Consider the following 23,654-nt stretch of genomic DNA (forward strand, 5'->3'; position numbering starts at 1 on the left):
AAACAAATATATACATTTTAAAGTTTCCATTAACTGTGGGTTATATTAACATTTTTTCACATAGTTAGCTTAGACTGAAAATGTTCATTAGTGTTAGAAAGTTGGGGAAATGGCCTATCTCATGTATTTAAATGTTTGTATGTTTGTGTACTATTTCAGCTCAGAGGGCAACACTTTCTTAAAGTGTACTAACTAAGCCACTGTTCCATAACAGCTGGTTTGTAAAATTCTGGTAACGTATACAGTGAAGGATTACGCAGAAGTAGTTATCTTGACATGCACTTAAAAAAAAAAAGAAACAAAAATACTAAACTAAAATGCTTCTGTCCTTGTTGGTGCGCCTATGAAACACATCTCAGGCAAAGTTACATGACTTGAAATATTCTCATCTGTAAACTATATATAAACTTAAGGTGACATTTTTATAAACCAGGACCCTAACCAAGACAAATGCCTATTTTTTATCCTTACTCCTTAGAATAAAATTAAATGTTCTAGGGACTTCCCTGCTGGTCCAGTGGTTAAGACTTTGCCTTCCAATTTAGGGGGTGCGGGTTCAATCCCTGGTCAGGGAGCTAAGATCCCACATGCCTCGCAGCCAAAAAACCAAAACATAAAACAGAAGCAGTATTGCAACAAATTCAGTAAAGACTTTAAAAATGGTCCACATCAAAAAGAAAAAAAAATCTTAAAAAAAAATATTCTAAAGTAGAACAAAAATCCTGAGTCAGGTGACATAGGCTTAACACTTCATACCCCTACAGAGATTCTAATACTGTGGGAGTGCTTGGTAAATATTTGACTATTTAAAGTCCAAGTAAATGATTGTGACTGACCAGTGTTTTGCCTTTTAGAACCTTTATAAACAGATTTAGATGAACAAATGCCTTTTTAGAATGAATGTTAATAAACACATGGGAATTAGGATAAAAACTCAAGGCTTATTAAGAGGTAAGCCGGAGTCTTTGTGGAAGAACTCCTGATGTTAGAGCTTGCTTTTTACTAATTTCTCTCTCTCAAAGCTGTAGTGAAATGCAATGGAACCTCCAGTATATAACATGTCTGCCTTTATCCAGAAATCAGACCTTCACCTGAATGTTTTAACTCAGTCCAAAAAAGCTGCTGCATTATCAACATTTAACATCTGAGCATCATTTAAAAAAGTAGTTCTGTGACCTTAACCAGCAGTCTACAACTGCCAGTTTTTTCCCTGTGAAAGATATCTTGGTATAATAACATCCTTGCTCTTGTTTTTTGAGATGGGTTCATTCAGAAGTTATTTGGGAAGTCAACAGATAACAAATCTGTGGTCAAAACAAAGCACCACACTTTCCTTTAAACTTGGCTTAATGTTTGAATTCTAAACAGAAGGTTGCAGGTATTTTATCTTTATCTTTGCAGTAGTTTAGAAATTCAGAGTTTTACATAACTTTATGTGATCCTGGAAAAGCTGATACATTCTCTTTTTAAATAGAAGGAATAGAAGGCAATGTTAGCAGAGGACTACAGAAAAAAGTCTTATAGTGTTAAGTGAATGCAACTTCTTTACTTCACTGGAAGCAAACTGTTTAGGGGTAAAGCTACCAGACTCCCAACTTGCCACCTCTAAGTCCTACTTCCAAATTCCTCTGCACTTAGTGTCCTGTGTTCTCACCATCAAGTGTCTCTGATATTAAAGGGAGCCCCGGAGGCCTTGTTTTACCTCCTCTATTCAGTTTTCCAACAAATTGCCTCCAGGATATCTTTTACATTTTTAAAAGATCCACATCCCATTAATTGAGTGAGTAGGTTCTGGAGCAATGAAGGCCTTTTTCTCAAGTTTATACTACAGCTGGGAAGACAGAAACAATTAACTATTTAAATTACAACTGAAAATGCTAAGCACTTTTAAAGGGTTTGGCCTAAACCAGGAGATGGAGACGCCTTCTCTGAAGAGTTTCAGCTGAAACTCGAAGGATAAAGGGAAGCTATCCAAGAGAAGAGGCTTGCTGGTCAGAGGAAAAGCAACAGAGCTGCAGCTTCAGAAGCCAAGGGGAGAGGTCAGAAATGAAGTGGCCAAATTGGGCGTCGGTGGGTGAAGACTATATCATTAACCAGAGAATAGTGGATCTTTTACGATCATACCAGCTCCTCCGAGAACAGGGTGGGGCAAGGATGACTACGGAAGTCAGTTCTTCGCAACGACTCTGTCGCCGTTACTTCACCCCACTCACTCACACCTCAGTTTACTCTCCAGATTCTGCCCCACCTCTTCAAGAAAGGTATCCCTGTTGTCGCCAGCAACCTTTGTCAGATCCAGTGGGCCCATTTTGGTCCTTATCTTAGGCCTTTCAGTTGTTTGTGGCCCTGCATTGTTTATTTTCTGGCTAAATCTCCTTTGCATGCTTTTGCATAGCCGGAGCAGAACTCTCCTAAAGTTTTCTAAACAGGGTGCTCTTTGACTAATAACTGAGGTAATGTTTTAGAAAAGTCAGAGTCTTATGATAATAGTGACATAAAAACTTTGCCAGAAGGTGGCAGGGCATGATTTTAAGGTGCTCACTTATGTTTCATCTACCTGCTCCCCCAACCCCTGTTCCCTGGCCCACTCTTAGAACTTGGCTGTCCCAACTCTATTCCTTGGGACTAATCTCAGGCTCTTCTACAGGCTCCCTGAGCAATTGCAACTCCCAGTCCAGGCTTTAGTGTACATCTTTGCAGCCACTTAGTCCTCAGTTCATGTCTGCCCAAGAATGCACCTTTCAGATCCACACCAGACTACTTGCTGTCTTCACTACGATGTCTTTCAACGATATCTCAACAGGGAATTCCCTGGTGGTCCAGTGGCTAGGACTCCACGCTTCCACTGCTGGGGGGCCTGGGTTTAACCACTGGTTGGGGAACTAAAATATCACAAGCCACGTGGCCAAAAAAGGAAACAAACGAAGACAGCATCTAAAACAATCTTTATCCCCAAACCTCGTCTCCTATTTTGCCTATATAAGCAAATGGCACCACTCCATCTAGTTATCAAAGCCATAAAACCTATGAATCATCACCCTTGATTCCCACAAACTCACCCAATCATTACCGAGTCCTGTACCTCCTTTATCTTTTGATTCTATTCACTTTCCTCTATTCCCTCTGCCACTAACTTAATTAAGTTTAAGACCAGCCATCATTTCCTCTCACCGAAGGAGCTTCCCTGCCTACAGCCTTGTCCCCTTTTGAACCAGCAGTCTTGAGCAAGCAGATCTGATTTGATCCTGTTGTTTCCCCGAATCAAACCTTTTAGTGGTATCCACCAACATCAGACAGTCAAATTCATTCACCTGGCTTCCCAGGTTCTGGAGAACTGGCCTCTTACTTCTCAAGCTCATCCCTCCAGTCCCTTGTCCTGCTCTATACTTTAGTCAAACTGCCACCTTCTCATCTCAGGCTTGTGCACATCTGTGTCCCTGTCTAGGACCCCTTTACCAGCTAATGCCTCTTTATTAACCTTTGGGACCCAGATGAGATGGAGACTTTCTCCATAAATCTTTTATGTGAGGTGGTTCTCCTACACTAGCATACTGCGTTTCCCCAGGATAAAGACCTGTCTGCTTTCCTGCATTCTTAAGGTTGCTAGATCCGTGAGGGGAGAGGTGGTCTTATTTCCCCCATCATTTTTTTTAGCACCTCGAATGGCAGATATTTTAAAAGTTCTAAAAATGTAACTTTCAGCTTTTCTGTTTAGAAACCTGCAGTTAAAACTTAGGAACACTCTGCTCTTAAGAAGACCCACTCCTGAAAAAACAGCCTTAGATGCTCTCTAATTAGGCAGAACACTTGCTCAGTAACTTTCATTTACATTAGCTGACCTAATTAGACATCATTTAAAAAATGCCAGACTGCCCTCTTAATCCAACAGTCCCTGGTGGCCCTGACCCGCATTCTTCTAGCTTGCCTCAGGCTCTTCTTGGCGGTTTGCAAAATCTTGCTGTTTTTTATCGTCCATGCATTATCTTTTGATTCTTCTACTGCCTCTTTTCTACCATTTCTTTGTCTTTTTTGTTTGAAGTGTTCAGAAATTACCAGCCAGGAACAGTGTTCCTTCTCAAAAAACTAACCGAATAGCTAACAACATGTATATTCTTTATCTCTTCATAGCTCAAGTTTCTACTGTACAGCCTACTTTATTTTTAAAGATTTCTGGATTCTGAGATTTCAGGATGCCTACTGGCTGTTCCTGGATGACACATGTGTCGCCAGTCTACTTCAACAGCCACGAAGGAGGGGGTCAGGAAAGTTCTTACTCTATAGCTGGCAAGATTTGCTCAGGTTAGCTGCTTGCAAATATTTCCAGAAATAAAGTTTCAATAATCACATTTGCAAGAAAGGTGTCAAATAAGAATTAGGATATTTGAAACTCAGAAACCACAGAGCAAATATAAAATGGTTGCTAGTCTTAAGCCAAGCCAAAAGTCAATTTAAGTTAGGCGCAGGGTAGCTCATTCTGCTAATAGTATTGCTTCCTGTGGAGGAGAAGGAAAGGCCCCCAGAGGCCACGGCAGCTTGACACAGAACAGCAGAGCAGAGACAGGAAGAGGAATTGGCAGCAAAGGAAGAAGGGTGAAGCCACTGGCACTGGGCGTTTGTAGGTATAGGTGATTTAAGTCAATTTTCAAAGCCAGAGGATGCTGGAAAGACCCTGATTGAAAATGTCTGATGGGCTAAACTGTGAAGTAGTAAACAAAAAGGAGTATGCCGTGTTGAAACCTAACTCTAAAAATGAACAAATCTATACAGTCTTATCTTTTGAATAATGTCACTAGCAAACATGATGTGTAATCTTTTAAAAGTGCCAAAAGTAACAGTTAAAGGATTAAAAAAAATCTATATTCTGACAGGTATATAATTTAAGATACCATGACACATAAAATCACAATCCCCATGTAATTTAGTCTCCCTATATAGCTAGGAGCCCCCCCCAAATCCCTTTTAAATGTATTTTGCCCAAATCCCATGTGTTTAAAAAATCCCTTAATTTGAAACTTCTTTTGGATAATTTGTTTGAACTACTCAAACATTAAGAGTAATAAACACCTTCAATTCTTAATATGTATCAACAAAGTGCTATTGTTTTTCATCTCCAGTAGTGCATTTTTTGTCAAATTTATTAACCTTTACAAACACTATTTTCACTCAATCATTCATAAAAAATGATTTCTGAGTAAATCTGTAATAAAACCATATAATGTTCATCAATGCATTCAATAAGACCAGTTTCATCCATGGAACATAATAAACCACTTTAAAACAGCAGTTTTCATTCATGTCATGTAAGGCTGTCAAATTAAAAGTATTCCTTATAATGGGTTGTTACCCAAGAAATCCATTTCACTTCATGTAAGACTGATGGATAGATCCTCTAAGAGTAGAATCTGAAAGTAGACTTCACCTCTTTGGTCACCTTTTCAGTCTCTCTTTCAAACAAGTTTCACAACAGGAAAATATTTGTGAGCAGAGAAATCAAATTCAGGAGGAACCTGTAAAGAAAACAAAGTCAATTAATGTATCTTATACATATTCAGACAGTAAACAAAATAAAGACTATTATAATTTTAGAGTTTCTCATGTTTTTAGAGACAAGGCAGCACAAAAGAGATTTAAAAGAAAATGATGTAGCTTATCTCTGGATTTATGAAGGTCATTAGAAAACATGCTGAGCAGCGGTTTTCTAACTTCAGAGAATAGTTAACAAAGGAAAATGGACTTAAATTACAGGAAAAGGTCATGGGCCAGCAATTTTTTTTTAGTTCCAGGGTCGCTGATACTCCTGAGCAATTAAATGAATCACTGCTAAAGCAAAGCAGGAGATAAGAGAGATCACAGAAAAGCAATGGGAGTAAACAAACAGACGTATGTATATAATGGGCAAATGCCACCAAAAATGCCTCAGTGGTTGGCCTCTTAACTTCTGCACCGAATGTTGATACAGCACTAATGATACAACAGCATTACCAACGGAAGCTTACAGAATCTTCCATGTCCTGAGCCATTAAAGTCTCTAATTATTGGAGCATTCACTTTTCAAAAGGCAGATGACTTTTTAAATAACTCTTCCATAAATTTGTTTACACACATTTTCTTTTATTACCTTAAGTCATTCAGTAATTTACATGGAAGCGAAGATGGGATTTTAAGTCAACAAAATCTTTAAGTTTCAAGGAAAAACGGCAAGCTCTAATTTATTTTCTGCCACTGAATCTCTTTCAGAATGGTTTTTATAAGCGTTTTGTAATATTTATTCATCTTACTGGAAAAAAAAATGAAGTTTTACAATAAATTAAGACCATTTATTTTCCCTACAATATACTTACCTTAGATTCCTTTTTGTGTCCTCCTGCCAATAACTTCACAACCACAAAGTTGGGTTTGGCAACCTTTAAAATTCTATTGACCTAAACAATGAGCAACATTAAGCTATCAAAACATAAAATTCATAGTCAAAATGTATCGATTTATAGATAATAAGAGGAAATTGGCACGATGTAAGTGTTGATATTTTATTAAAATGCAATTTAAAAACATGAACACCATCATACGTCTTTTAGTAACAGAGGACTCTAGTAGTCAACCATGAAAACTTGAAAGGGCTCCTGTATCTCATTTTCATTAAAACGAAAGAACATTACACTGCAAAGTCCTACAAAGACAATACAATATAGTGTTTGGGGCACGGACTCTGGAGTTAAGCTGTCCATTTTCGAATTCCAGCTTTGCCACTTACTAGCTATGAAACCTCTGGAAGTTTTCTAACCTCTCTGTTCCTTAGTTTCTTCATCTGTAAAAACAGCGATAATAATTTACCTATCCCACAAAGATTTGTTCTGAGGATTAAGTGAGTTAATATATATTATGAGCTGAGACACACACCTGGCAGGTAATAAGTGTCCTTTAAGTGTTAACTGTTACTTCTGACAACCATTTGTCTAAAAGGCTTTTCCTGAACACATGAATAACAATGGAATGGAATATTCACTTCTCTTAAGAGGAAGTAATGGGCAACTTGAAGGAAAACAAGTTCCCATTGCCCTCTTCTTAGTGACCTCACTTGACACGTCACCACGAGTTCAGGAACTGCTTCTCCTCAGCTCCAGGTCACATATCCACTTACCTACATGACTACTCCATTTGGACATCCAAAAGCCATGTCCAAAACTGAGCTCCAGACCTTCCCAGCCCACCTCCCCCGTGCTCCAGACTGCAGTCTTCCCTACATGACTCAATCCACCCTGGTGGTGCTCAGGCCAAAAACCTCAAAACCATCCTTGACTCTCTTTCTCTTACCCCACATCCAATCCATCACCATCAACCAACCCCATTGGCTAGGCCTTAAAATTCATAGAGGACGCAATCACTTCTGATCCACTGGCACCACCATCTTTCAACTGGATCATAGCTATGGCCTCTAACTGGCTCCCCTGCTACCACCCTTGGTCCCACCACAGTCTATTTTCAGCACAGTGGCCAGGGTGATCCTTTAGAACAAAAATCAGATATGGTCACATCTCTGCTCAAAACTCTCCAACAGCTCACCTGCTTGTTCACCTCATTCCAACACAAAGCCCTTGGTGGGCTTCCCTGGTGGCGCAGTGGTTGAGAGTCCGCCTGCCGACGCAGGGGACACAGGTTTGTGCCCCGGTCCGGGAAGATCCCACATGCCGCGGAGCAGCTGAGCCCATGCCGCTGAGCCTGCACGTCCGGAGCCTGTGCTCCGCAACGGGAGAGGCCATAACAAAAAAAAGCCCTTGGCTATTCTTCAAATACAACAGGGCACACTCCTACCTCTGCACCTTTACACATAGTGGATCCCTCTGCCTAGAAGCTCCATCCCCAGAGGGCCACGTGACTTGCTTCTTCACCTTCTTCCAGGACTTGCTCAGCGGCCAACTTATTTAAAAATGTCTAATCCCCTCCACCTGCCTCCTTGTAGCATTCACTATCCCTATTCCCAGCTTGATATTTCTTCATAGTACTTATGATCTTCTAATATACTATATAACATTTATTTATTTACTGCTTGCCTCCCCTGCCCCCAGGAGGGCCCAGATTTCTGTGTTTTTTCCCTGCTGGAACCTACCAGAGTGCTTAGGACATAGGAGGCACTCAACAATATTTGTTGAGTTAAATAAATGAAGTCCACTAAAAGAAATATTCCATCTATTACAGGCACCTTCCTCTAATTTTTACACTCCCCCCTTTTATTTTCTTTCATTACGTGACTATATATGATTTTTTAAAAAAGTCATCTCTCTCCTACCCCTCTTCCCTAAGGCACTTAGCAACCCTCCTAAGAAGCAAACACTGTTATTAATTCTTATGTATCTTTCCAGAGATATGTTATATTCATATAATATTGGCACACATACATGTAGTCTTCCTTTCTTCCCCTTGACTGAAATGGCAGCATACTATACATACAGATTTTAAGCTTGCTTTTTAAACTTCTTACATTCTGAAGAACATTCCATTACAGTAAATAAATATCTTCCTTGTCCTTTTTAGGGCTGCATGGTACTCTACTGCATGATGAAAAATCATGTAACAGTTCCCTCTGATGGACACTAAAGTTTCCTCATTTTTTTACTATTACAAATCCTGCTGTAATAAATACTCTTGTATATTCATCATTTCCCACACGTGCACATGTATCTATAAAATAAATCCCAAGCAGCAGAATTTCTGGGCCTAAGGACATGTAATTTTTGACAGATTGCTAAAATACCCTTCCATGGAGGCTGTACCAAGATATACTCCACAAAATGGTCTGTGTGTTACAGGTAACTCTCATTTACAGAATAAATGCATTTCAATAAAATTAGGTATAAATTATGAGACTAACAAAAGGCTGAAACAGTATTTTATATTTTACAAGTTCTAAACTCTGTAGAATGATACTCAAAATAGTCTTCAAAAACAATAGTCTTTATTTTAAATGGTCAAGTGGAATACAGTTGTTTTTACTTCCTGGGATAATTGACCAGATCATTTTTTAGACTTAAGATTTATATAATTATATTTTAACACAGTAAACTATAAATCAAAAAATGTTAATCTTTTTTTTTTTGCGGTACGCGGGCCTCTCACTGTTGTGGCCTCTCCTGTTGCGGAGCACAGGCTCCGGACACGCAGGCTCAGCGGCCATGGCTCACGGGCCCAGCCGCTCCGCGGCATGTGGGATCTTCCCGGACCGGGGCACGAACCCGTGTCCCCTGCATCGGCAGGTGGACTCTCAACCACTGCGCCACCAGGGAAGCCCCCAAAAATGTTAATCTTAACTGAACTGTGCATCAATCTGGATCTTATTTCTATTCTTTCTGTTTACCTTATGGTTCTAAGTCTTCATTTCTCTTTGCATTGATTTCTAAATGTACACAAAGGAGATATTTACATCACTTCTTTCATCAAATAATTTTAAGTCTGACAAGGTTAGGTTAGCAAAGCTATTTGAAATCCTTAGCAGAAACATTGACAGGCTTCATTTATTAATACTGTAAGGTTCGTTTTATAATTAAACTGTCACCCAGTAGTAAGATAGGTACTTCCTGCCAAGCTTTTCCTCTAGAATTACTGTGACTACAGTCTTACCTCATGGTCTGGGTTTGGGATATTTTCCAATATCATTTTTGCCTGCTGAAAGTGCTTACTAGCTGCCACATACAGTTCTGGAGACTGAGGAGGAGGGCTGTATTTATTGAGGTCAGACATTTCCTAAAAAAAAAAAAAAAGAAATACTATTATTTAAAACATGCTTAATATGAAAAAACTCAAATACCTTTTTTTTTTTTTTTGCGGTACGCAGGCCTCTCACGGTTGTGGCCTCTCCCGTTGCGGAGCACAGGCTCCGGACACGCAGGCTCAGCGACCATGGCTCACGGGCCTAGCCGCTCCGCAGCATGTGGGATCTTCCCGGACCGGGGCACGAACCCACGTCCCCTGCATCGGCAGGCGGACTCTCAACCACTGCGCCACCAGGGAAGCCCTAAAATACCTTTTTTTAATTAAATAATTCTACATTGTTTATCCATTCACATACAGACACTAAAGCAAACACTTGGCATGTCCCTATTCTTTTCCTATTCAATTTTCAACCTTCATATACCACACCTCATATTATTGTCATATTTAAATAACTGTTAATGATGAGTATATCCAAAGTCAAATAATTTTCCTACTACTTAAAACTGCTATTTTATCACTTTATCCCATCGATCCAATACTAGTTTGACTTGACTATTTTAACAAAATGGCTAGGTACGAACAGCCCATCTCCAAGGAGATCTAAGACTAACTATTTTACAATTATTTTAAGGCGCAGGTTCACCTTGAACTGCAGATAGTGCACTGGCGGTGGTGTCATTACACTGTTGAATGGAGCAAATCTGTGCTCATACCGAACTTGTTCACTATCGAGCTCAAACTTGGGTTTTCGTACTTTGCCATCCATGTCAAATGCTACCATGGTCTACAGTAAAAAAAGAGAGAAAAACAGATGGTATTAATATGAAAATGTGAACATCCTCATTAATACAGACTAGAAAATAAAAAACAGCTATTTACACATAGTTAATCAAAAAAAGGCTCAGAAATCAGAAACAGGAAGAGAAAAACTGGCGTTAGTATTCATTTTGATATCCTGAGCCACCTTTTATACAAAAAATGTTCCAAGTTCCAGTGTCTAATATATTACTAATTTTCCTAGTGAAATGATGCCACATGCACATTATTCTTCCTAATGCTTTTATAATAGCTTTGAAACCTTCAAGTAAAAGCTCCTGAAGAAAAAGTAGAATACAATTTTTATAAGAAAAGCATTGGTCCTGTTTTTCAAACAGAAGGCCATATTCTGTTTTATGTATTTTAATATAAGTTGCCTTAAATAATTTCTTGAATTGCCAAGCACAACTTAAGAGTTACTAACTCCTGAAAATGGCTGCTTTGCTTAAGCCATTTACTGTGGAGCTTGCCCCATTCCTAACACACTTCTAAAAAAAATCCAGACCCCATCTCTTCTAAGAAACCTTTCCTGATCATCAATCAGAAGTAAACTCTTCCTTCTCTTAGTACCTATGCCACATATATGTCACCTGGCCTGTCATTAACTAGGCATGTGACACAAGGATCACATCTGATTAGACTTGGTATGCTTCAATGTAGCCAGTACAAGATATCTGACACATGACAAGGGTTCAATATTTGTTAAACAAATTAATATAAACCACTAGCCTTGGAAAAAAGGTAATTTTCAAGCAGATAGTAAAAATAAAGGTGAAATTAGAACCTGGAAAGAATCACAGAAGAGGGTTCATTTTATTGGGTTGGCCAAAAAGTGCCTTCGGTTTTCAAGAAAAAATAAAAGACACATTTTTCATTTTCACCAAGAACTACATTGAACAACATATTCACCCTTTTTGTTCCACTACCTTCTGCATTTTTCAGGAAACTTCATAATTCCATCTTCCCAAAACTTTTTATCTTTTTGAGCAAAGAACTGTTCCAGGTACCTTTCACAGTCTTCCAGGGAATTGAAATTTTTTCCATTAAGAAAATTTTGTAAAGACCAAAATAAATAGAAATCCAAAGGTGTAATGTCTGGTGAATACGGTGGATGAATCAGAACTTCCCAGCCAAGCTGTAACAGTTTCTGCCTGATCATCAAAGAAACATGCAGTTTTGCGTTATCCTGATGGAAGATGATGTGTTTTCTGTTGACTAATTCTGGATGCTTTTCATCAAGTGCTGCTTTCAGTTGGTCTAACTGGGAGCAGTACTTGTTGAAATTAATCGTTTCGTTTTCCCGAAGGAGTTCATAATAGAGGACTCCCTTCCAATCCCACCGAATACACAACATCTCCTTCTTTGGATGAAGACCAGCCTTTGGTGTGGTTGGTGGTGGTTCATTTCACTTGCCCCACAATCTCTTCCATTCCACATTATTGTACAGTATCCACTTTTCACTGTCCATCACCATTTGTTTTAAAAATGGAACGTTTTCATTACGTTTAAGTAAAGAATCGCATGCACAAATACGGTCAAGAAGGTTTTTTTCACTAAACTTATGTGGAACCCCAACATCAAAGTGATTCATATAACCAAGCTGGTACAAATGATTTTCAGCGCTTGATTTGGATATTTTGAGTATGTTGGCTATCTCCCGCGTGGTATAATGGTGATTGTTCTCAATTAATGTCTCAATTTGATCGCTATCAACTCCAACTGGTCTACCCAACCATGGAGCATCGTCCAGCGAGAAATCTCCAGCACAAAACTTTGCAAACCACTTTAGACATGTTCGATCAGTCACAGCACCTTCTCCATACACTGCAAATCTTTTTTTGCGTTTCGATTGTGTTTTTACCTTTCTTGAAATAATAAAGCATAATATGCCGAAAATGTTGCTTTTCTTCCATTTCAATATTAAAATGGCTACATAAAAATTCACCAATTTTGATGTCTTTTTTTAAATGCACACTGAATATGACAGCTGTCACATACAATCTAACAAAATTGTTTCGAATGAAGTTAAAGACAACTAAGTGCTACCAGAGCCATCTTACAGAAAAAAACTGAACGAACCTTTTGGCCAACCCAAGAAGTAAACAATGTAATAGCAATGTAGCAACTTACTTTAAACATTCCAGCACACATATTCTGATACGCCTGGCTCATTGTGATCTCTCGGCTCAATGGGCGAACTGTAATTAGAAAGAAAATCATCCAAACTCTTTCCCTCCTCCTCTTGCATTACTGCAGGAGAAATCTAAATTTAAAAAACCCTTCTTTCTACCTTGTTTACTAAATTAAAATTTCAAACAGTTTGTCCCTACAGGCTAAATTTTATTTTATGGCCCAACTCTACAAATAATAAAATATAGCAGAAAGTTTAAACAATAACTGTGTTCCCAAATAGTTAATACCTCAAGATTTTAGTATGAATTAATTGTAATTTCTTCTCAAGTCACAATACAGGGACTTTATAGGAAAGCCATGGATACAAGTCATTTAATGACCCACCCAAAGTGTTGAAATCTGAAGGGAACACAAAGCACTATTTTGTAACAATTGTAGCCTATCTGTACCCTCCCATGACTGATTAACAGGGGAGTCCCTTTGAAACATTTCTTTCTCCTCATGGTCCTTGGGCAGTATGCCGAAGTGCTCTGTAATCATCTTTCTGTGCTGACTGTAACAGCACAACTCCAGATTTCCTTCCTTCCTAAGCTGTCAGCCTTCTGTCAAGAGTATCAAAAGTCTCCTGCTGTCTTGTTCCTTAACCTATCTTATTCCATGTGGCTACTTCTTCTTGTCCTAAGGTCCTCTGACACATGAAATAGCAAAGTAGTAAAAGAAAGGCAAGAAAAGGAACCAAAAGGTTTGTACCAATATTGTGACTCAGTTTCTACCCTTATACCTTCTGAAGAGAAGATGGGTGAGAATTAAAATATAATGACCAATTCACCCATTAAAATGCACAGGTAGCTCACTCCAATGTTATTTACAACAAATGTTGGAGAGGGTGTGGAGAAAAGGGAACCCTCTTGCACTGTTGGTGGGAATGTAAATTGATACAGCCACTATGGAGAACAGTATAGAGGTTCCTTAAAAAACTAAAAATAGAATTACCATATGACCCAGCAATCCCACTACTGGGCATATACCCTGAGAAAACCATAATTCAAAAAGACATATGCACCCCAATGTTCATTGCGGCACTATTTACAACGGCCAGGTCATGGAAGCAACCTAAATGCCCATTGACAGATGAATGGATAAAGAAGATGTGGTACATATATACAATGGAATACTACTCAGCCATAAAAAGGAACAAAACTGGGTCATTTGTAGAGAAGTGGATGGACCCAGAGACTGTCATACAGAGTGAAGTAAGTCAGAAAGAGAAAAACAAATATTGTATATTAACACATATTTATGGAATCTAGAAAAATGGTACAGATGAACTGGTTTGCAAGGCAGAAACAGAGACACAGATGTAGAGAACAAACATATGGACACCAAGGGGAGAAACGGGGGTGGTGGTGGTGGTGGGATGAACTGGGAGATTGGGACTGACATATATACACCAATATGTATAAAATAGATAACTAATAAGGACCTGCTGTATAAAAATAAATAAATTCCAAAAAAATTCACAGCACCTTTTTTTTTTTTTTTTTACCTTTCTTCTTTTTTTTTGTTTTTTTACTACTACGGCCTTTCTGCTGCTCTTCCATTATCCTTTCCTCTGCCATCTGAGAGCCATCGGCACGACTTAATGTTGACATCAACCATGCATAAAGGAATTCAGAGAGATACCTTAATGGAAAGAAAATGTTAGTTAATGGCAGATGTCTAAATGAGATAGCTTGGTCAATGCAAGTACTAGTATTAATAAAGAGATATTTTTTATAATGCTTTAAAAGTTTTTTTCAAAACAAAATTATTCAATTAGATAATTGATAGATTAGATTTTAACAGATATTTTTCAATTGTCCCACAACTAAATTTCAAATACAGTAAATAAAATTCAGGACTTTCCTTTCAAATATCAGATATTTCAATGAGCTTTTATTAAGTGCTTTATCAAAATTAATACACAATTATATCTAAGGAGAGTCAGTGTGCTAATATTCTATACCAATTCTCAATTGTGATCTCAGGACCAGCAGCAGTCTTACCAGGAAAGCAGTTAGAAATGCAAATGATTCGGTGGGTCCTACCCTAGACCTAGTAAACCAGGAACTCTAGGAACAGAACCCCAGCAAGTTGCTTTCCAAGTGATTTTGATGCACGCTAAATTTAAGAATCACTGTTTTCTACTGATTTTGAAAGGGTCCACATGCTTTAGGAATCACATTCATGAAGAACAACAGTGTATATATACCTTGTGAAAATATTGGAGCCCAATCTGTAATTCTGAAACTAAAAAGCAGTTAAAACTAACATGAAAGTAGACCAGAAGGGTACTTACAAGCAGAACTAAAATTTCTTTTGTTAACAAGAGAAGAAATGAATCTGCTCAAGTATTCAGGTAAATTTCTAATGGAGTATTTATCTGAATATCATTTGCCAATCCATTGTGCAAAAAAACATATAAAAATTATATCTTGAGAAATCAAGAGCACAAAAGCTTCCAGTTAGCTGCCTCAAACCACAGTACTTGAGCATGTTCCACTATAAAATGCCTCGTTTCAATAGGGGTGTCTAGTATGAATTAAAAATAAAAAAAATCTCAAGTAGCTATAACAACGCCTGTTGGTAAGAGTTGTTATCTGTTTTTCATAACCAAGAATTACCTGTTAAGAGCCCTAGCAGCCATGACCACAAAACCATGTTAACAGTGTAGAAAATAATGACTTTCTTGCCTCCACCAGCAGTGACTCCAGGGAATATACAATATCTTAAATACCAAGTTAAATAATTTAAATATGAATTAAAAAGATGAACTAAGATCTAATTAGTTATATTAGATATATCTTAGATATATTAAGATCTAATATATTAAACTTAGCTGTTTGTGATGGGCAATAATAGGTCATTACCATTTTAAAATTACCACAACTAAATTACCATACTTTACTAGACTAAGAAAAAGATGTAAGATAACTGAATTCATTAGCTCTCAATTTTCTTATTTTATTTCTGTGACAGCTTTTTCACGCCTAAAATATTCTCAAGCATCTTCTTACTAGGTTTATCTCATCTCCAACTGAAAGCAAAGAACTACTCTGCTGAAGATCACCTCTTATCAACTCCTTCAAAGCTCCTGAGACAAATCCTCAGGGCCATAGTTTGCAAGTTACACTCCCAATGATAATCTTAGCCATAATTTCTTCTCAGAAGAAAGATCTTCAAATTTGGAAACTTTAATTCAGTTAAGTACATTCCACAGCTAGTACATAGCATCACTGAAGTCAGTGCAAAATGTATGTTAATTCTTCTCTTTGGAAACAGACAAAAGTTCGTCACTTAATCCATTTACTTTGAAGCCACTTTTATTAGTGAATTTTAAATAAATATTACAATGGCTAGAAAAAATATATTTGTACATTGTTATGACACTTAAGATGTTTAAGATGATCTAGCTCTAATTTTAACAGATATTTTTCAATTGTCCCACAACTAAATTTCAAATACAGTAAATAAAAAAGTACCTTAAAGTTACACTCTACTTTACAGATACTCTCTCAGATGTTACGTATCCCACCCACCACCAATTTTAACTCCAATCGTTCTCTTACCAATATATGTAATAGTACTCGTGCATGCTGTAGAGTTCCAATTCAAAGCCACTTAGAAGATACTGTATCATAATTCGAAGGTTATGGTAAAGGACCCAGGTACCTAAACAGGCCAAATGTTGCCTCTGGGGCTCCTGTTTCAACAGCATAGTGTGAAGGGCGGCATCAACCTTCTCTGCCTATCACAACAAAACATCGTGACATTAACTTTCTTTTTAAGGTAATGAGGGAATTACAAAAACATACAGCTAAAAATAGCACACGAGCAGAAAATGTAAATCTCACCACCTCAAGAATTCATACTTTCAAATGCACCTTTGGTTAGGTCTACATTCAAACTTCTCATTTCTCAAAGCATAACATTTATCTAAACATTTCCTAAATTAAAAAGATATCCATTTTATAGTACAAAAGTAAAAATAACTGACTTCATATCTTTAGTTATATTATTATGGTTCTGCTCACAAATTTACTTGAAGATTAATACATTTTTATTATAATGTAAACTTGCTCTAATTATAACTACAGCTCTACACATATTTTACAATTCATCCCAATTATCAACAAAAATAATTTAAGATGTTTCAATTATTTGGATTATTGGTTTGGATTATTTGGTTTGGATTATTGGATTATTGTTTGGATTATTATTGGATTATTGGATTATTTGGATTATTGTTTTGCTTTGTTCTGTAAACCCTTTCTTTGGTATACATAACTGTTACATTTTAAGTCAAAAGGAAATTCACCATATTGAAAAATTAAATAGCCAAATTATTGTTCCAAAGAATTGTTTTTGAAAATCTGGTCAAGGTATATGAATTGCTTAATTTTGGAAGAGAGGGCAACTTGTTGGCTCTTACCTCATCCTGCAAGGTGGCAAATTCCTCAAGAATATGACCAAGCTTATCTCTCTGTCGAGCCCTGTTATGTCCATGGATCTGAATGAGACTACAGAATGGCTGCAATACACAAACAGTTTGTTAACCGTCAATATGAAATATGCTTATACTAAAGAAAATTAACATTCAAAAGTTAGCAAGTTTTCAAAATCTTGTTTAAGGGAAAAAAATGTATATAAGAATCATGCTATGCATACTTTTTACATAGGTGTTTCTTTTTAAGAAACTCAATACTGGAATTTATCAATAGCTAGAGGAGTGGCTGTTTATGAAACTTGTTTTCATATGACAAAAATATCTTCCTTCAATCTTTAGATATTTTCCCACAAATTAAAGAGGACCGTTTCTTTTTTGCTTATGTCAAGCCAAAAGCCAATGTTCAAGGCTGACACTTCTCTGCTGCTTTAAATATACCAGAATGCCTAATAATTAGATAATGGCTAATACCTACAAACCCTAAGGTTCTTTATTCCTATTCTTACCTACACAGTATTCTCATATAAAATATTGTAACATTTCATGAATCAGACAACAGACAGGATCAGAAGTTTGTTCTGATTTAAGAAGTATGCATTTTAAGATTCTTTAAGGATAATAATGTTTTACATTTGCATACTTTGACAGATATTATCTCATTTAATTGATAAGTAGCCGATAAGAGGTATAGAGGCAGTGTTAACGTTTCACTTTTTAAAGATTGAGAAGTTTACAGAAAAGTGATCTGCCTAATAACAATAAAATGTTAGTAATAAAAATAAAATCTGGTCTTTTATTGGTTTTCCTTTCATCAAACCATGCTGCCTTTATATCTATACAGATAGATAGATCTATCTATATATCTATACACACACACACACATATTTAGTAACTGGAATTATTAGGCAAGAAAGAGCTGTCTATAAAGAGCTTATAATTAAATAAGAATGATTTATAATTAATCACCTACAAGGTTTTTATTTTTCCAAATTATTTGAGATTTAAAAAAAGTTCATGCTCTCACCTAAAAGTGATAATTTTAATTTTACTATAATCCTGTTCTCATTAAGGCAGTACAAAGATAAATGCCTGGGGATGTTATCCATATTCTTTGTTTATAAGGTCAAAAATAAATAAAGTTTTTGTGTCCATTAAAAAAAAAAAAAGTAAACTCCTTTCTTCCCAGATGGGGGTCATAGCTTATTCTGTTTCTGTGGTCCCCAAGGGTTACAGTGAAAGGGCATCAAAAGGTGCCCTCAGTATCTAACAACCTTCCAGGACGACTACAGGTTATGAAGCTATCCACTTGAGTGTAAGAAGAGACAGAAATTTCCTACGAATTTCAGGGAAGATGAATAAGAAATGTCAGATGAAAAATTAGCACAAATTAATGCTACTGAAGATACTGCACACCACGATTTTTAAGTGTCCACCATAATGATCCAAATTGTAGTTCTTACCCGAACACAGTGAGTAACAAAGGAATCAATACAGTCCTTAGCCTGGTGATTATTATATAGGCAGCACCTGTAAGATAATATAATATTCTTGTTATTAAAATTAAACTATTTGGCCTACAAATAGAAGTGGTGATTATTGTAGCTGCTACCAACACATAGGGAAAGTGGAAAAATGAGAAAATGGAACCAAATACATTGCTAAGTTGAAGACTGCTAACATTACAGTTTGGGAGGATCTGCTACCTGCCTGGCCCTGGAGGAAATACAGGGCTGAATAGCTGGAAAGATTTTTTTTTTTTCTTTCCCTGAGGTGGGACTGACAGTAGCCTGTGCACCTAAGGAGATGGGAAAGAGTAAACACTTTTCCTGGTGCACTGAAAGGAGCTGACAACTTGCTGCTCCTAAGTGTTTGCCATAACTGAGCAATCTGACCAGAACCTCAAAGATAAACAGAGTCATGATCATGCAAAAGATAATGATAAAGCATGCAGCAGCCAGGAGAAAGAAAAGGCAGGACACCTGGAACAGGTGGCAGCAAAACAGAAGTGGAAGTCCACTTACTTTGGGCTGGAAGGCCCAAAGTAAGAAAATTACTTAAGATGACAAAAATAAAGCCCTTAAAAAAAAGACTTTCTGGATCTGAAAATTAGGATTTTCAAATTAAAAAATTTAGTAGGTGAAAGATGCTCATAGTAGCCTTGAAGATCTAGGGAATAACTTTCTTACAACACAGCAGAAGTAAGAGATAAATGTCATGAGGAATACAGGGGGAAAAATCTACAAGATAGAGTATATAAGGAGCTCTTAAAAAAAAAAAAAAGAGGCTTCCCTGGTGGCGCAGTGATTGAGAGTCCGCCTGCCGATGCAGGGGACACGGGTTCGTGCCCCGGTCTGGGAGGATCCCACATGCCGTGGAGTGGCTGGGCCTGTGAGCCATGGCCGCTGAGCCTGTGCATCCGGAGCCTGTGCTCCGCAACGGGAGAGGCCACAACAGTGAGAGGCCCACGTACAGAAAAAAAAAAAAAAAGAAGAAAAAGAAAAAGAAACAGATGAAGGTGAGGCAATAATTAAATAAATAATAAAATAGGAAAAATGATCTGATTTGAAGACTTGAGGCTTTAATGACTGATATCCAGATAGGAATAGTTGAAAATCACACATGAACATCTGGTAAAACTCTTGAACTCCTAAAATAAAGAAAAACTCTACAATCCTCCAGAAGAAAGTGTCCAGTCACTCACAAAGGAAAAAAACATTGTAACATATGTAATATTGGAATTTTTAAAACAGCAGGATAACATCTATAGGCTACCATGCAATGAACTTTCCTATATACACAGTCGATTCTTGGTATTTGTGATAGTTACGGTCTATAATCTTGCTGTGGACCCTGAATAGAGAATACTGAAACACTGCTGCTAGGGTAAAATACAGGGTTAGGTTCCTGCCAGCCTCTGGTCCCAACATTTTAATCAACTGATCAATGTATAACCTTGGTTTATGTGTATTTCTTTCTTTTTTTTTTTTTGCGGTACGCGGGCCTCTCACTGTTGTGGCCTCTCCCGTTGCGGAGCACAGGCTCAGGACGCGCAGGCTCAGCAGCCATGGCTCACGGGCTCAGCGGCCATGGCTCACGGGCCCAGCCGCTCCGCGGCATATGGGATCTTCCTGGACCGGGGCACAAACCCGTGTCCCCTGCATCGGCAGGCGGACTCTCAACCACTGCGCCACCAGTGAAGCCCCTACGTGTATTTCTTTTTAAAGACACTATACGTAATGTATATTGTTAATTGATTAGCAATGAACTCACGCCTGAGCAAACCTTATCTAACACACATATAATCTCTCTGTAAGGCACACCACAGCCTTCTTGTTCCAGGAACACTAGACAGCACATCACTACATTTGGAGGCCATTAAACTACAAAATCACCAAAAAAAGCACAAAAACAGGGGTATCTAATAGAGTTTACAGTATAAGGCACAAGAAGACAGAGTTGCCTTGTTTGACCTCAGCGTTGGGCGACTTGAATATTTTGCCACTCTGCACGTGTCCATGAATACAGCAGGAGCAGAGTGAATATTGGTTTGAGGGTTAACAAATACATTTTAGCAAGTAGGCAAATTAACAAATACAGAATCTGCAAGTAATGAGATCAAACTGTAGTTAAATCTAAATGGATAATGATAAGTGTGACAATGTGGAATCTAAGTGTTAAAGATTGTTAAATAGAAAAGACAAAATGCAAATTAAGAGGATGTAGATACTATTTCATATACGTCATATTGTCAAAAATTGAAAAGTCAGGGCTTCCCTGGTGGCGCAGTGGTTGAGAGTCTGCCTGCCAATGCAAGGGACACGGGTTCGTGCCCCGGTCCGGGAAGATCCCACATGCCGCAGAGCGGCTGGGCCCGTGAGGCATGGCCGCTGAGCCCATAAGCCATGGCCGCTGAGCCTGTGCGTCCTGAGCCTGTACTCTGCAACGGGAGAGGCCACAACAGTGAGAGGCCTGTGTACCACACACACACACAAAAAAGAAAAGTCTGATAATGCCTAGACTATGGGGAAATTGGAATCCTTATACACTGTTGGCTGGCATACAAATTGGTTCAATTATTTTGGAAAGCAATTTGGCAAAACCAGTAAAGCTGAAGATGCACATGCCTATGATTGGCAATTAAGTATATTTTAAAGTATATAGTCTATGTGCAAAAGGAGACATAATTCAAAGATGTTCACTACAGCACTGATTTCAACAGTGATAAATTAGAAACAAGGCAAATATCCAATTGTAGAGAAAAGCAAAATAAACTGCAGTACAGATGAAAATCAGATTTTAACGAATAAAATAAATTTGCTGGATAAACTTGGTCAATTTCAAAACACTAATGTTGAAGGAAAAAATCATGTGGCAAAGGATATATATATAGTGTGACAAAATTTATGCTAAGTTTAAAAACATAAAATAAACTGATATTATTTATGGACACATGTATTTGGGTAAAGTATACAAGCACTCATAAAAGTGAAACACATAGACTGTAACGTAGTGGTTACCTCTAGGACCAAAGTAAGAGAAAAGGATGGGGTGAGGGAGGAGGATTTGAAATTATAGTCAGCAGTTCTCAAAATGTGCCCTAGGTTCACCTGGTGGTGATGGTAGGGGTGGCCCTTGAGATGCTTTTGGGGAGAACACAAGGTCAAAACTATTTTCATAATGACATTAAGCTGTTATTTGCCTTCTGCACTCATTCTCTCACAAGTGTACAGTTGGCTTTTCCAGAGGCTACATGGTATGTAATATTACAAAAGATTGAAAGTAGAAGCAGGTTAAAATAATCCAGCTATCTTCTACTAAGACAGACATGAAAGAGATTTGCAAAAAGGTAAAACAATTCCACTTTTCTTACTAATTTTTCTTAAAAAGTTATTTTCCATAAAAATGTTATTTATGTTAATATGCAATTTATGAATGTATGTATGTATATTAACATGTAATAGATTTACTGTTTTTCAAAAAGAATAAATATTTTTAAAGTATTGTTTTAATTTCTAAAATAGTAGGTATCAATAAACAGGACCCATATAAACAAAAGCTATTTGGGTCCTTAATATCTTTTAAGAATGAATTCATTAAAATTAGCCCACTCCTTGATACCTAAGCTCAGCCCTACTCTTGAGACCTTTCAGTTATTACTTACTGTCAGGAAGCTTCATCCCCTGATTTTGCATAGCTCACTCACTTCATCCCCTGATTTTGCATAGCTCACTCTGTTTATTTACATGCATCACCACTTCCAAGAGGCCTCCCACCTAAGAGAACCAACCATCTTATCTTATCTTTCTATACAGTACTATGACCTGACATTATATATTGTCTACTGTTTAGTCTCTCTCACTGAAAGGCAAGCTCCTTGTCAGCAGGAGTGTCCTTTTCTCCAGAACCCAGAAAGGTATCTGGCAATAGTAGATACTAATGTATTATATTTATTAAATAAGGGAATTAATAAAATTTATTAATTCATATTAATAATATATTTAGTATTTATAAAATTTTATCAATTTCCTTACCAGTAATGGAATTTATAAAAGCAAAATAAAAACTTTGCTTAAAATGGATGGCAGTACAGGTGTCTGTCAGTTCATACATCTGAATATATGATATATTTAATCACAGAAATTTAAAAATAATTTTTAATGATCTCTATTTGCAGATTACACGGTATTATGTATTGAAAATCCTAAAGATTCCACCAAAACTGTTAGAACTAATAAATGAATTTAGTAAAGTTGTAGGATACAAACTCAATATAAAAAACTGTCACACTGAACTGTTAGAAAGAGAAACTAAGAAAACAATCCCATTTACAATAGCATCAAACAGAATAAAATACCTAGGAATAAATTTAACCAAGGAGGTGAAAAATCTGTACACTGAAAATTGTAAGACATTAATGAAAGACACTGAAGAAGATACAAATAAATGGAAAGATATTCCAGGCACACGGATTGGAAGAATTAATATTGTTAAAATGTTCATACTACTTAAAGTGATCTACAGATTCAGTGTAATCCGTATCAAAATTCAAATAGCATTCTTCACATTTTGATGTGACAAAAGATTAAGGAAAAAAATAAATCTGCAATGCCTATCACAGATAAAGGATTAACCTCTCATAATATACAAAGAGATACTACAAATTTTCTGAAAAAAGTAAACCACTTAATAAAAGTCAATGGGCACAGACGAATGGATGAAGAAGTTGTGGTACATATATACAATGGAGTATTACTCAGCCATAAAAAGGAACGAAATTGAGTCATTTGTTGAGATGTGGATGGACCTAGAGACTGTCATACAGAGTGAAGTACGTCAGAAAGAGAAAAACAAATATCATATATTAATGCATGTATGTGGAACCTAGAAAAACGATACAGATGAACCAGTTTGCAGGGCAGAAGTTGAGACACAGATGTAGAGAACAAACGTGTGGACACCAAGGGGGGAAAACCGCGGTGGGGTAGGGATGGTGGTGTGCTGAATTGGGTGATTG

At 37.3% G+C, this 23,654-nt stretch overlaps 1 protein-coding gene across 3 annotated transcripts in view; it reads right to left on the reverse strand.

Moving 5' to 3' along the window:
* Positions 1-109: 109 nt before the first annotated feature.
* NAA35 (N-alpha-acetyltransferase 35, NatC auxiliary subunit) overlaps positions 110-23,654 on the reverse strand; it is a 101,016-nt gene continuing 77,471 nt past the window's right edge. For all 3 annotated transcript variants that reach the window (XM_082606446.1, XM_082606445.1, XM_082606447.1), the window contains exons 15-23: positions 18,601-18,667; positions 17,126-17,224; positions 16,263-16,441; positions 14,201-14,337; positions 12,652-12,719; positions 10,349-10,489; positions 9,613-9,735; positions 6,342-6,422; positions 110-5,507 (exon numbers count right to left, since the gene is read on the reverse strand). In XM_082606446.1, coding sequence (XP_082462572.1) covers positions 5,448-5,507; positions 6,342-6,422; positions 9,613-9,735; positions 10,349-10,489; positions 12,652-12,719; positions 14,201-14,337; positions 16,263-16,441; positions 17,126-17,224; positions 18,601-18,667 — 955 coding nt within the window. In that variant the 3' untranslated portion in view covers positions 110-5,447. The remainder of the gene's footprint in view (positions 5,508-6,341; positions 6,423-9,612; positions 9,736-10,348; positions 10,490-12,651; positions 12,720-14,200; positions 14,338-16,262; positions 16,442-17,125; positions 17,225-18,600; positions 18,668-23,654) is intronic.

This window comes from Mesoplodon mirus, assembly GCF_964341445.2.
Source record: "Mesoplodon mirus genome assembly, chromosome: 1".
Lineage (NCBI taxonomy): Eukaryota > Metazoa > Chordata > Mammalia > Artiodactyla > Ziphiidae > Mesoplodon > Mesoplodon mirus.